At 51.1% G+C, this 14,938-nt stretch overlaps 1 protein-coding gene across 1 annotated transcript in view; it reads right to left on the minus strand.

Moving 5' to 3' along the window:
- The window catches only part of Katnip (katanin interacting protein), a 174,413-nt gene that overhangs the window by 12,175 nt on the left and 147,300 nt on the right, over positions 1–14,938 (minus strand). Inside the window, exons 16-19 of the mRNA XM_028867907.2 lie at positions 11,994–12,698; positions 10,876–11,084; positions 8,407–8,485; positions 2,673–2,850 (exon numbers count right to left, since the gene is read on the minus strand). Coding sequence (XP_028723740.1) covers positions 2,673–2,850; positions 8,407–8,485; positions 10,876–11,084; positions 11,994–12,698 — 1,171 coding nt within the window. The remainder of the gene's footprint in view (positions 1–2,672; positions 2,851–8,406; positions 8,486–10,875; positions 11,085–11,993; positions 12,699–14,938) is intronic.

The following is a 14,938-nucleotide window of genomic DNA, read 5'->3' on the forward strand; positions in this document are numbered from 1 at the left end:
AAAAACATTCAGCTTAACGACCAGGGAAAACTGCTTTGAGAATCCATCTCACCCCACGAAGAAAACAAATGACAACCATTGCTGGGGAGAATGTGGATAAAGAAGGCCCCTCATTCCTGCTGTTAGGAGTCATAGAAATCACTATAGAGGTCTCTCAAAACCCTGAAAATAGACCTACCATATGACCAAGCTGTAAGTCTCCTGGGTATATACCCAAAGGACCAAAAGTCAGCATACCAAGAAATACTTGCATATTCATGTTTACTGCTGCAGCATATACGGGCAGGAAATGGATTGAGTCTAGATGTCCATCATAGATGAATGGGTAAAGTAACCCGGTGCATACATGCAGTGGAATTTTGTGCATCCATAAAGAAAAATGTGACCATCATGGCATATGCAGGGAAAAAGTTACAACTAGGAACGTTAAGAGAAACAGGCCAAACTAAGACAAATGCTGTGTGTTTTCTCGGCTATGGAGCCTAAACCTTACATTACATATGGGGGGTACCCGTGCATTTATATCAAAAAACTAGAAAGGAGCCGGGCGTTGGTGGCGCACGCCTTAAATCCCAGCACTCGGGAGGCAGAGCCAGGCGGATCTCTGTGAGTTCGAGGCCAGCCTGGGCTACCAAGTGAGCTCCAGGAAAGGCGCAAAGCTACACAGAGAAACCCTGTCTTGAAAAACCAAAAAAAAAAAAAAAAAAAAAAAAAAAAAAAAAAACTAGAAAGGGATTTGCTGGAGGAAGGGAGAGGTCTCAAGATGGGGATAGAAGCATAATGGGACACTGAAAATAGGGCGGCAGAAGTGGCTTAGCTGGGAGAAGAAAGGAAGCTAACTGGAGAGGGGACAGGGAAGGATGGTGGGGGAGGGGACGAGTAAGAACAAGTGTAATGATGTGTGTGTGTGTGTGAAGTTGCCTTAATGAAACGTGTTGCTTTGTAGTCTAACCTAAAAAATAAAAATAAATGAAGGGAAATGAGTCAATGAGAAAAAGAAGTCCCCTGAAGCTCGAGGGCTTCTCCGCCAATGGCACATATGGCTACCTGGACCCCTACTCACAGATGTAGGTGTGACAAGGACATTGAGAGTGTGTTTGCATTTTCAAATACTTCCTGATTAGAGATATGCACTGAAGTGTTTCAAGATGACGTTATGATTGGGCAGGAGGCTGTCAGGATTTCTGTGGGGTAGAACTGGGTGACAGGGATGGACACTCTGGGCAGGTGTGAGTTTCTCCTGCTGCTGGCCAGGAGCAGCTTGTAGGCTCAGGTCTAGGTCCTCCAGCTAACCTATCAGGATCTACAGCCAGGGTGGCACCAAGCAGTCAGTGCCAAGAAGGGAGAAGTCCACAGTGAAGGGCCACCATAAAGGGACAAAGAGGACAGAGTCAGGGTAGGGGCTGCAATGCAACCACCCTGCTCCCAACCTGTAATCAGGAGGATTATTTCTACAGTTCTATGGATGGAGGAAGTGACGCACAGGAGACGCCTAACTCAGCAGGTAAGTCTATCCCGGGATGGAGTATCCTGTGGCTTGTGTTCAAATCATGACTCCATTTAACCAGTCTGGGTACGAGGGGCCACTTCCTGACATCAGCTTCCTCCTCTATACACAGGGACAACATTAATGATTCTTAGTCTGTTTGTCGCTTTCATGGATGGACACCTGCAATCTCCTAACAGCCCAGTGCCTGGCACTTAACATTCCAAAATGGCCTCTGCACTTCTGGTTATGTTGACCTCACTGTCACAGCTGTGAGGTCTGGAAGCTTAAAGAGATTTGAACTCCCATCCCTCAAACGCTCCTTGACTCTTAGTTAATTCACATAGCTGTCGTACTGGCTGGGTTTGTGTGTCATCAGAGAGGAAGGAGCCTCAGCTGAGGACATGCCTCCATGAGATCCAGCTGTGAGGCATTTTCTTAATTAGTGATCAATGGGGGAGAGCCCAGCCCATAGTATGGGCTGGTGGTTCTGGGTTCTATAAGAAGACAGACTGAACAAGTCACCAGGAACAAGCCAGTTAGCAGCAACCCTCTATGGCTTCTGCATCAGCTCCTGCCTCCAGGTTCCTGCCCTGATTGAGTTCCTGTCCTGACTTCCTTTGATGATAAACAGAAATTTGGAAGTATAAGCTGAATAAACCCTTTCCTCCCCAACTTCCTTTTTGGTCATAGTGTTTCTTTGCAGCAATAGAAACCCTAAGACAGCTGTCCAGAGCAGGAGGTGAGGTGCCAGTCTATGAGTGACAGGTATCTGTGGATGGATGCTATAAAAAGCTTGTCCATTCAGCCTGGTCTTGGTATCCAGAATGTGTAGGAAGCAGAGCGGCCATAGCCGCCTGCAGAGACTTTCTTTTCACTTTCCAGTTTACAGAAGGGAGAGGCCTAGGCAGGCATGTGCAAAGCGGAGTGGGTCACACCGAGGCTGACAACTATGACTGAGCAAGGCCCTAGCTGATGGCAGTGTGATATCCCAGCATGTAGCATCTGAGCCACACCAGCCCTTTGCAAGCTGCCTGCCCCTCCACAGGGGTCCCGTGTACAAAGGGCCACCTCTGTTTCTTTTGGCTACATACCTTCCCAGGCAGTGTCTCATGTGTGCCTGATGCCTGGAACACAGAGCATGTCCCTTGAGCCCGACTGCCACAGTCAAGCTTCTCCTACTTACTTGTCCAGGGTCCGGGAGTCGTCAGTGTACTCCGGCAGGTCGTTTAGGTCCCTGGGAGAGGCAGAGAGCTGGTGCGGGTGGATGGGCAGGGCCTGGCCATCCTTGCCCACGACTTCCAGGCCAGTCAGCCCTATGTAGTGCAGGTCCCCCCAGGAAGCTGTGAAGTTCAGCCGGAGGCCTGTGAGGGAAGGAGAGCAGCCAGTCACCACCAGAGGCTCTGGAGCCAGAAAAGAGCTGCCCTCAGCCTCTCCACTCTCCCCTCATGGACCTTCTCTCTCAGGAGTCTTCAGGCCCAGACCACTGCCTACTCAGGACATAGCAGGCAGGAAACCCACACATGGCTTTGTGCCCCGTGAGCTCCCTCATGCTGTTTCACACTGCAGTGTTCCTCTCCTGACTTCTAACGTCCCCTTGCTTCTACCCAGATGATCTTCCAATTGTTCGTTTCTCTAGGCCTTTCTTCTACCGCAAGGCCCTTGCACATGCGGTTCCTGGTCTCTGGACTGTGCTCACAGCCCATCATGTCTCTGTATATTTCCTCTACCAAACTCTGGAGGCCACTACTTAGTAAATGCCCACGTGACCTGCCAGGTGCTGACTCCTTAAGGAAATGACCCGTTTTTCTAGACTATTATGTACCCACATACTGGCACAGTGCCTGGCATATAGTGGAGGCTCAGTGCCAATGAATGCCTGACAGTGACTAAATGAGACAGTCACACCAGAATTGGACATTTTATGCAAATGGACTCCTCCTAGGAGCCCTCACTGCATTCAGGGTAAGGGAAGTGGCAGCTGACCCCATCTGTCCCCCTCAACTTTCACCCCACTTCACCAGAGACCACATCAGGAGACCTCCTGTGGCCCTGGGACACTGATGCCAGGTGACTCATTCCATTGCCCAGCAAGGTCCCCTTCTCTGGGTCTCTGGGTCACACCCTGTCACCCTGTCATATTCTTGGCTGGAGTTCCTCCTTTCCCAGTAGAGCAGGGCCAAGTTCAGGGCAATCCAACCATGGAGGTATCTGACCCGTTTTAACACCTGTCTGAGTTCCAAAGTTCAGTTCTTTGGGCTTCTGAATGACAGCAGGGTAGGTGGATCTGGCAGAAAGCCTGGGTCATGAGGTGCTCCATATTTCTTACAGGAGGATCTGTGAGCCCAGCAAACTTCCAGAACACCCTGGGGGCCAGGCTGCAACCTCTCACCTCCCTGAACTCGACATCTTGTTCTGTGCTCTGTCATTTCCCAGCATCCTTTTTGTGACTCAGCCTTCAAACTTGCTCTCTGTGGTGCCAAAGTCAGCCTGAGCATCCAGGGAGCTGATGAGGACTTGGGTTCTAAGTAGCACTGAGCAGACTGCTCGTTACGTTCACATACCCTCCAGGGTATGGAGCAACTCAAGCTGGCTGCCCCTCTGGCCTGTGGCCCTGCCGCTTTCCCACAGAGGTGGGCCAGCTTCTTCACTCTGCGTCTGGGCTGCAGAGTGGAATGTGTGCACAGGAGGCTGCCTCCTCTTTCTGCCCTGCACTGATGCCAAGGCAGCTCAGTCACCTGTTGCTCTGGCCAGTAGCAGCACATGCACACAGTTGCTGGTCCACGTGCTGGCTGTTCAGAGCAGGCCGAGGGAGAACACCTGAATGGCTCAGAACTGCCAGCACTGATGGCTACAGAGCACTGCATCCAGGCACTCCACTGTGGACTTGTTCTGCAGCAAAAGCTGACTGATAGAGTCCTTCTACTGGCCATATTCAAATGGCATCTCTCGGCGATCTCCTGACAGTGTCCCCCACTCTCCTGCCCTTGTTCCACTTGCTTTCATCCTAACCTCAAGAGGTAGTCTGCATTAGTGCGCTTGTTGATTTCCTGAGGCCAACACTGACTGCTCTATCCTCAGAGCTAGAACAGCAGTGTCCAACAAATAGATGCTTAATCAAATTTTGTTTTGAAACCTCTGATTGATAGAAAAGTAGGTGGGTGGTCAGTGGATATGTCTCCCCTAATTTATAGTGGATGATAAACGAATACTCACTGATCGTCTGTATGCGCCAACTGTGGTTTTAGAAGTAGAGATGTGAGGGAAATAAGAGTCTCAGCATGAGCAGTGCTCATTCAGCAGTCAATAGACACCTGGCAAATGCTGCGTACCACAGCTGTACACCGCCGCATGCCCAATCAGAAGGATGGGATGAGGTGGAGTGTGGCAGAGTAGGAACAGGGTGCTTAGGGAGGGGAGGTGGCATCTGGGCTGGGACCTGCATGCAGGAAGAGGCATGCTATGCTGCACTTCTAAAGAACATTCTAGATTGAGAAAACAAGTTGGGCCTACATGTGAAAGCAGCTGGCCAAGGGAGGAGAGGAGTAAGACTAGAAAAGGAGGCAGGGCGCAATCCCACGTAGAAGCTGAGATGTTCATGACATAGCAACGGGAAGTTACAACAGGTTACTTTTTCTGTTTGCTTTGCTGAGATAAGATCTCTCTTTGTGATCTAGAACGGCCTCAGAACCAGTGATCCTCCAGGCTTGGCCTCCCGAGTACTGGGACTGCAGGTGTGCACCACCATGGTGGCCTATACATGGCAGCAGGACGGTGGTGGGGGCCGAACTGTGTCTTGGAAGGACTCCAGCAAGACTGTAAAGGGAGGCAGGCAGGGAAGACACTGGTGCTGAGAGTGACCTCGTCGAGGGTGTTCACAGTGGGAGAGGGCAGCAGGGGACAGGGTCAAGGTCTGTTTAGGAGGCAATGGAGCCCAATGGTTTGAGCATAGAAGGACAAGAAGGGATTGATCCAGATGACAGGGTGAGGTGGGGAGTATCTGGGATGGAGACGGCCCGGAGGTGGAGGAGGGAGTAAATTGTGAAGGGAGGGACAGGGAGAGGCAGAAATGCCACCTCCCCCTGGTAACGAGCCTTTCCCATGCCTGCAGTCCCTTTGTGTCTGGCAAGAGGCACCTGATCGCATTGATCCAGGGCTCTGAATGCAACGGCTCTCCTTGTGAGCTGATATCCATGTTCCATATTCATCTTCCTCGCGTGCATCAATTAGTATTTATACAAATGGAAATTAATTTTGTTATTTCTCTCATGCTCTGGCCCTCTCGACTTCTTCCCTATTCATTGTGGCTGATATTTGCAAAACTTCCCAAATGAGTGTCATCTGCAAATTAGCAAGTCATAGATTCCCTTTCAAAGCAAGAGGATTGGCCACGTTCACCCACTGCTGCCCCCCTTCCCTGCCCCAGGACTGCTTTATTAAAGTGTATTCTACTCGCACACGCTGCTGAGCAGGTGGAAGATGGGATGGGATGGGGGTTAGAGAGAAGAGATATAGGAATCCTGGAGCTCTAGGTGGAGAGGCCTAACGCTTTCCTAGCCGGTACAAAGTTCAAAAGTCACAGGGTTCTATTCCAGGGCCAACCTCCCTAGCCACTGCAGTAGCGTTTCTGAGAAAGACTGGGTTGGTCAGTGCAAAGGACATTGGTAAACAGCCTTTGGGATAAATTAGCAGGCAGACAGGACAGAGGTGCCTTCTGCCTGGCAGCACCCTCACCTGCCTTCCTCTTCCAGGGAGAGGTCCTGGCTCAGCCAGGTTGTCTGGGCAGCTGGCCACTCTTAACCAGGCTACCAGGACAGCCAACAACCTTAGTCTGGCCAGATATGGTGTTCATATCTCCTACCTGTCCATCTCCACCATGGTGAGCCACATAATTGATTTATGGACAGGCCTGAGACACAAGCTTGACTCAAAGACTTAATTCTGGAGCTGTACCTGCTGGGTAATAGAAGTCGCGTCTACTCTGGGGTTGCTAGTAATGGGTGGATGTGAGCACAAGGCCCTGGTGCATGGCCCTCCCATGAGCCCCTGGTGCATGGCCCCCATGAAGAAGAACAGGAAGCAAACGGTAGAAAAACAGACACAGCAAGTCTCCATGGTGTCATTTCCCTGCCTACATCCAGTTGCCTAAGAAACTAGTGACCCTAACTTCTAGGTGCATAAACCAATAAATTTTCTTTTACTGAATTCAATTTCCATTGTTCTTGTGTGTGCGTGTGTGTGCATGTGTGTGTGCGTGTCCACGTGTGCGCATGTGTGTGCGTGTTCCTGTATATTAGGGTATGAGTGCATGTGGGAGCCAGGGGACAACCTTGGGTGTCGTTCTTCCTCACTGGGTCCTGGGGCACACCAAGTAGGATAGACTGGTGGTCAGAGAGCCCCAGAGTTTCATTTGGTTCCATCTCTTCAACACTGGGATTACAGTGTACACTGCCATGCCTGGCTCTATGTGGGTGCTGGGAACTGAATTTACTGGGGTCTTCCAGCTTGTATGTCAAATGAGCCATCTCCCTGTCCCTTTATTCATTTGTTTGTTTATTCATTTATTCAGGCACGATCTCCCCTTAGAACACAGGCTAGCCTTGAATTCAGGTGTTCCTGTCCTTGCCTCTCAAGCTCTTTAGTCCGTTAGTCTAGAGTAATTTAGTGACCCGGAATAGAAAGAACTGTAACAATTCAAAATAAGTCACCTTCTTTCTGTCTAAGAGACCATTTTTTTCCGTTTGGGTGGGCAAGGGACAGGGGAGGGTTCTCATGGAGGACAATGGGAAGGTATTTGGGGGAAAGGGCGGCAGAAGAGCCAGCAGGTAGAGGTGCAGTGTGCACTAGGCACCACCCAGACCCTTGCCCCAGGACAGGAGACTACCTGGGCCACAGGCCACAGCCCCACTCACTTCCTGCGTTACTGCCTATCTTCAGAAAGCCCCGGCCTCCCTGGATGCAGCCTCTGACATGAGGACATAGGGACATGAAGACTAAGCACTCCCTCAACTCAGGACATCAGCAGTCGCCACCACAGCTTCTGTGCTTCCCATCTAGCTGCTGAGGCCACCTTTGCCACCTCAGCGTGGGGATAGAAGGCTCCGGTCATCCTCCCTCAGAGCTACCTTAGAGACCCCACACTCAGATCACATGGACTGGGCAGGCGGGGAGCCAGAAGAGGCACTCAGACCCAGGAGACCATGAGAGCCTGCGGCTCACTAAAGTGGTGAGGGAGGGGCCCGGCTAGGCCGGGGCAAACTGGGAACTGGAGATGTGAGGCTGCTTCTGAAGAAGCAGGGTAGGGTCACAGCTCTTGTCTTTAGGAGAGGAACTGAAAGCAAGTGACCCAGCAGCAGTAGGGCAAGAAAGAGCAGGAAGCCAGGCAGTCGGAGCATGCAGAGAGCCTGTTAACAGGGCCCTGGGGGAGGAAGGGGGATCGCAGACAGCCATGACCCTGGCTTCAGCTTCCCTAGATAATGAAGGACTGACATGGATGTGAGTGAACTCAGAGGAACTGTCTGAAAGGAAGAGGACAGGCCCGGGAGTCGGGATGAGATCTACTCAGGGAGGCATGCTGGCTGCTGCAACCTCATGTGTTTCAATGTGTGAAATTAGCAACACTTCATCATCTGCCTAAAGTCATGGTTCCAGAGAACCTGGACTTTGGGTCTTGTGAACCCCTCACCACAAACACCCCCCCCCCACACACACACACACTGCTTTGCTTTGTATAAAGCTGAGCTATTGCGAAGGTCCGGAACAGCTCCACCTCTGAGGCTGTAGCAGCCTGGGGCCACCAGGCTCCTATATCCAGATCCCCAGGGAGCATAGAGATGGCCTGGGTACAAAATGCCACAGTGGCCCTCTGCTAATGCAAAGTGCAAAGGGGCCCCTGCCAGGCACCTGGGACAGGTACTCACACAGCCCGTAGAAGATGCCTGGCTCCGGTGTGGTGACTTCAGAGACAGGGGGACTGGCTTGTAGCTCTAGCCCTGGTACCTGCAGGATGGTTGGGGAGAAATAGGGAGAAGAAGAGAGGTTTTAGTGGTACTCATTTGTTCCTTTACCAGATTCACTGCCCACTCCGTGCCCAGGAAATCCCTGGGTCTGTTTTTGCATGCCTTGTCTTCCTATGACTATGATGAGGTATGGGGTGTCTAGAGCCTGGGACGACATCCCTACCACAGCTCTTCCTGGCAGCTGAGGGGGGATGCTACACCAGGGTATTCAGACTTTCTCACTGTCTCTCGTGGACCACATGCTTGTTGAGTGAAAGGGAAGGGAGAAGGGAGAAAAGGATGGAGGATGGGGAGGAGGAAGATGGGGAGAGGGAGGGACTCGGGGAAGGAGTGAGACAAGGAGTCAGGGAGCGAGGGAAGAAGGGAGGAGAAAAGATGGAGGAAGAGAGCAGGAAGGATGGACAGTGAAGGAGAAAAGGGGAGGGAAATAGGGAAGAGGCAGAGACGTGGGGAGAAGAGGGGCAAGGAAAGGAAGAGGAAGAAGAATGGTGGAGGAGGGAAGGGAGACAGGGAGAGAGGAGGAAGAAAGCGGAGGGGAGGGAGATAGACAGAAAAGAGGTTGAAAGAAGGGAGGGAGGAAAAGGGGAGAAAGGAGCCTTAAACCATAGCAAGTGGGGCCCTCACCGTGGCTGTTTAGAACTGGCATCTAAGGGGGTGAGCTCAGAGCCTGTATCGTTAGAGTTCCCAGTTGATGCCCATGGGCAACCAGAACGAGCAGTACTGTCTACTGACAGGTCACGGTGGGCTGCTGCACTCTGCTTGAAGTCTCCATATAAGATTAATTACTTTTTATTTAATACTAATTCTCCTGGGCAAAGAAGCCTTCAGTGCTTCAGACAGGAATGGTGTAGGGCAAAAGGAAGCAAGATGTTTGCCTTCCCTAGGACCAAGTGACCCGTCCGGCCTTGCAGGTCAGGTCCATTAGCAGGTCCCCCTGGGCCTTGACATTTGGGAACCACTGGCAGATAAAAGACTTTAGGATCAACTCTCTGGAGACCCGTGGGTCGAGGACAGACTATGCCATGCTTAGGAAGGTTTGGAACATTTCAATTAATTGCCTCTTTTAAATTGAGATAGTTTAAAACCCAGATTTCTGGCTTCTCTTGCAAAGAGGACAAGCAGCAGTGGGTGATGAGCTTTCCGGGCAGAGCTGCAGGCCCTTCTCAGGCCCCCACTCACTGCCCTCTTACCCCATGCCTGCCTGGCCCCACAGCACTGGGAGGTGGTCTTCATGCCAGCCACTGCTTTCCTCACACACTTCTGTGGGCCAGCCTGTCTCCTGGGGCTTCTGCTTGTCCCATCTCCTTTTCACACCTCTTTTTCTACATTACAAGACCCTCCCCTGAGACCCTGGGACCTCTCCATTTTCATCAGTGGACCCTGACATGGGCTCACTCTTGCCCATTTTTTTTCAGCATTATGCATTCAGATTCTGGCTTTGATACCTTCACAATATACCCTCAGTTAAGGCACTTAATCCATGCCCTCAGCAGGAATACAACAGTCCCTACTTAAGGATCATCATGGGCCGGGCTTGCAAAGCCTATATCACTAGTGAGCTTGGGTTAGGTCATGTGCTCAGGCATCCATAATTATGCTCACTGTTTTATGTTTATAATGGTTCTAGGGGTAGAACCTGGGCCTAAAGCATGCCAGGCAAGTACTTTTCTGACGAATGACATCTACAACCTTCTTTGCACTTGTTCAGACAGAGTTTCTCTAACTTGAACAGGCCAGTCTTGAATTCATTCTATACCTGACTTGCCTTGGACCTGTGAATGGCTGGCTTCCAGGCCTATATGAACAGGCTCAGCTTTGGCCATTGTTTCAATTGCAAGGCTGCCTCCTGCAGGCATGTCTATTCTACTCACAATGGTGAGTGATCAGAAGCCGTCTCAAGCACACCCATCTCCTCACAGGGCTGCCAACCTCTATATTACACACACACACACACACACACACACACACACACACACACACACACACACACACACACACAGCACTGATCCCAGCATCCAGCCTGTATTTCCTGGCTTTGATGAAAATTTGAATCCTTACTTCACTTTGGTTTAAAAAAAAAAAAAAAAAAGATAATTAGAGAATGAAACATGAAATACTGAATAGAAAATGAAATAGAAAAATGAGGATCGTCAAGGCCGCAGCCTCAGCAGGGTAAAGGATATCTATCTGTTTTACTCTCCCTTCCTGCTGAGTTAGGAGCAGCAGTCCGCTTAGGAGCTGTCCTATAACTTGGGAAGCTGAGGCAGGAAGACAATGGGTTCAAGGCCAGACTGTGCTGCATGCTGAGACCTTGCCCTGAACAACTAAGGGAATCCACTTAGGGGCACTCCAGCCCCACTCCAACCCTACCTGGTCCTGGGCATTCAAGCCGGCCTGTGTGAAAGGCCGCTCGTCCTGACCTTCACTGTCCGCAGTGCTAGGCCTCCTTAGTGCCTCTTCAGGCTGAAAGCCACACAGGCTCTCAGCATCCAGGTCAAATGTCTCATCCAAGCAGAATATGGCCTCCAGGATGTCCTCATCCGTGGTGAAAAGGATAGTGTCTCCAAAGTGCTCAGGGGCTGGGCAAATCACCAAGAAGAGAGAAGGTTCAGCTGGCCCCAGGCCCCAGTGGTCTGCCGTCCAGAACTTGTTCTGGTGTCCCAACACTCTGTGACCACAAGCAGCTGACCGTTCCTGGTATGAGCCAACAGCTCAGTCCCCACATTTCACCAAGCTGAGAGCCACAATGATCTATTGCTGGGATGGAATGAGAATCCTTGTCATCTGTCACCAAACAAGTCCCTGCTGAGAGGCACTAGATGTCCAACCTAGACCCTTTAGCCCATTTCTGCAGTGCTGGGGATGCGACCCCAGGGATTGCACATGCACGACTGACCTAGAGCTACAGAATCTGCTTGCTTTAAATCTTGAGACAGCCTTGCTAAGAGACCCAGACTGCCCATGAACTCAGTCTACAGCCTACACGGGCTGGAGCCTTTGGAGAAGTGGGATTTCAAACAGTGTGTATGCGGTAGTGGGTAGTCTCAGGGTGATTTTATCATCCATGCATAGCCCTAGTGCCGGGACTACAGCTATACACTGCCTGGCTTCCGGTAGGCCCTTTTATAAAGCACCTCCCCTAGAAGGTATGGGTATTCTGCTCCCAAACATGGGAGTTGGGCTCTAGGGACTGGCTGGCCCATGGGCTCCCTAAACACCCTACCCCTCTGACTTAAGGCAAGAAAGATGCTACAATTCATGACTCCGACTTGCAGAAAAGCCCCTTCTCCAGTTTAGGATCCTGGTCCCTGGACAGACACTTAGTGTTAGGAGCCCAGCTCTGGCCCACCCATGCTGGAGGAGGTGAGGGGTGCACCATGTCTGTGAAGAGGACTTTATCTATCCTGGGCTAGCTCATGGGATTCCCCTCAATATTTCAGTGAGCAGCAAACAAGGACTTCTAGAATATCCCCACAGATATACTGTACCTCCCATGAGGGTTCCTGAGGCTTTGGCAATTTCTCCTTCAAAGATGCACTGCATATCCAACAGCATGGTGATGTCCTTCACACCACGGAAGGAGTGTATTCGAGACTTATTGTAATTCCAAATCCTAATCAGGGCAACTTGGCAAGGGTGTGTGAACTCGATGGAGATGGAGTGGGTCATGCCTGGTGTGAAGGGGGCCAGCCAGACATGCATGTCATCCTGGGTCCTGTTCACCCCATCGATGAGGTTGGAAACTACACGTGGGTCTTTCCCGTAAGCTGGTAAAATATTGATGTCAGGGGGATCCGCTGTAATGCTGGAGATCTGTACTGGCTCCCCTGTGGAGCTGAATATCTCTATGCCATTAAGGCCAACGTAGTGTCTGTCTCCCCATGTAGACTTGATGTCAATGACCAAGTGCTGTCCATAAGGGAGGACTGGGATTTTAAAGTCACTGTCACCATCTGTCTCTATGGAGGGCTCCGGCTCCTCCTTTCTGCAAGGGGCTGGGGGTTCCTCATACCGACTGCTCCTCTGCTGCTTCAGGAACTCATCTAGGATGTCCCCCTGTGGCTCCAGGGCAGAGATGCGGCCCCGGTGGGCACGGTCAAAGGCAGTGAGGGAGTCCCATGATGCATGCAGTGCGTGTTCCTTCTCACCATACCACTGCAACCAAGGCAGTGTCCCGGTGGCCTGGGTGTCTTCTGAAAGAGAGAACAAGGAGGGGCTAGGACTTGTTAGTGCCATACCCTGGAAACTGCCTCATGCAGTGGCTCTTAGCTGCCTTGGCTGGCATGGCCTGAGAGGCCCGCCCTTGTGACATCTGTGGGTCAAGGCTTCCAGAGTGGTCTGGGTGAAGCATGGCTTTCTGTCACACATGGTCTTCAGTGTTGGCCTTGGAGGCTAGACTCTCATTTCAGAAAAAGACAAGAAGTATTTTTAATAGGCTTTGAACTTTCTAGGAGTACAACTATTATACAAATCAGGAGAAGGGCTACAGTTAGAACCTTGAATGTTCTAATCTTGAAGGCTGGTATGTTGTAGGCTTGTCCTCCAGACTGTGGCACGACTGGGAGGGGGTGGGGCCTGTAGGAGGCAGGGCCATGTACCTGAAGGGGACTCTGGGATGTTAGTCTATGTTCTTCCTTTCTTTGCTTTCCAGCTACCATGAGGTGAGCAGCTCCATCACCACATGCTGCCACCACCATGGGCTGCCTCACTGCAGGCGCAAAGCGACATGGCCAAATAGTTCAGGCCTGGAGCCTCTGAAACTGTGAGCCACAATAAATCCATTCTCCTTGAAAGTTGTCTGCCTCGGGTACCATGATGACAGGAAGGGACCCAGGAAGGTTGTTTTAGTGTTGGAAACTACTAGAAGTTATCCTGCTTTGAAACTCACCTAGCCAGGGACACATCATGGCCCACAGGGTCTGAGCTGGTCACAGTGTGGGCTGCAATGGAGGCTGGCCCAGTCATGTGACTCTGACAGCACTACAAGGCATTATTTAACAGCAGGAAGAATGTTCAAGAATAAATGTTACATCTGCATAGCCCAACACTTGTCTGGAGGCAGAAGGATCACAAGTTCAAGGCAGTTACCTTCGCCAAGTGTATTAAAGGGTAAGGCAGTTGTTTTCTCCCACGCATGGGACAAAGCCTGAGTCCTGAGCATGAGGACACAAAGCAGTCCTCCAAGGGATGCTCTGAAGCCACCTCTCAGAATCTACGAGCCCAGTGTGAACACTGTAGTGGCCCATCCTGGCAGCCAAGCACAGCCAATTACGGCCCAAAGGTGTCATTCTGAATACAGTGACACACAGCACTGCCTTTCTATGTTGCTTTCATACTGGGCAGTGCCTGCACTCCACTTCCTGCCTGCTTTCTGGGGGCTTGGTACCATCAATTATCTCCTCTCTCTAGAATCTTCCAACATCGCTTCCTCCAGTGCTTCCTGCTGCTCGCTCTGCCTGCAGACACGCATAAATCTCTGCTGCCTAGAAAAGGGAGGGTACCAGGTCCCGTGGCTTACCCCCATCATGCCTGTCCTCCCCTTTCCTGTGCAGACACCCTGTTTCCTGGTAATAGCAGCCTCTCAACCCCACCCCAAACGCAGCCTTCCTTCTTTGGGGAAGAAGCCTCAGCTTTCTGGAGATCATCCCACTTGTAGGACCTCCACACTAAAGCTAAGGGAACTCTCATTCCCCTGCCTGAGCCAGACTGATGGGATACAGGGCAGAATTGTGAGGGCCCATTTGACTACACAGTGGGCAACCTGCCTAAAAATGTTGCCAACTTGGGAGCAGGAGCCAAAAGATACAGAGAAACCCCAATGGCCTTATCTGAGTTCCTGCATCCACCTGTTCCCAAGAGCAGACCCCTCCCTGGTGGCTTTTGTACTTTGGATGCCTAAGACACCTATGGTTCTCAGAACTCCCCACTGACGTGACTTTCCACAAGAGACAGCGACTTCTCAGTCTTCTGTCAGTCTTTACTTTATGCATGACATCCCAGATAAAGCTCTTGAATTTGACAGTCTCTCTCCCAGTGGTTTAGGAGACATACCATTGCAGCTTTCTATCTCCCTGGCCCAGAGAGGTAGCTAGCTTTTCTTTTCCTTCCTTCCTTCCTTCCTTCCTTCCTTCCTTCCTTCCTTCCTTCCTTCCTTCCTTCCTTCCTTCCTTCCTTCCTTCCCCCTCCTCTCTCTCTTCCTTTCCTTCTATCTATCTTTCTTTCTCCCTTTCTTCCTTTTTTTGAGATGGGGGTCTCACTACATAGCTCAGGCTGGCCTCTAACTTGTGGTCTTCCTACCCCAGTCTCCAGAATTTCAGGAGCACAGGTATGCCCACAACACCCAGCCTACCCACAGCTTCTTATCACAGTAGTGCCACCCTCTTGTTCAAAGTCCAGGAGTAGCTGAGACCTGATCTTTGGTTCCATCTGGCGC

The sequence above is a fragment of the Peromyscus leucopus genome, chromosome 1, assembly GCF_004664715.2.
Source record: "Peromyscus leucopus breed LL Stock chromosome 1, UCI_PerLeu_2.1, whole genome shotgun sequence".
NCBI classification, from domain to species: Eukaryota; Metazoa; Chordata; class Mammalia; order Rodentia; family Cricetidae; genus Peromyscus; species Peromyscus leucopus.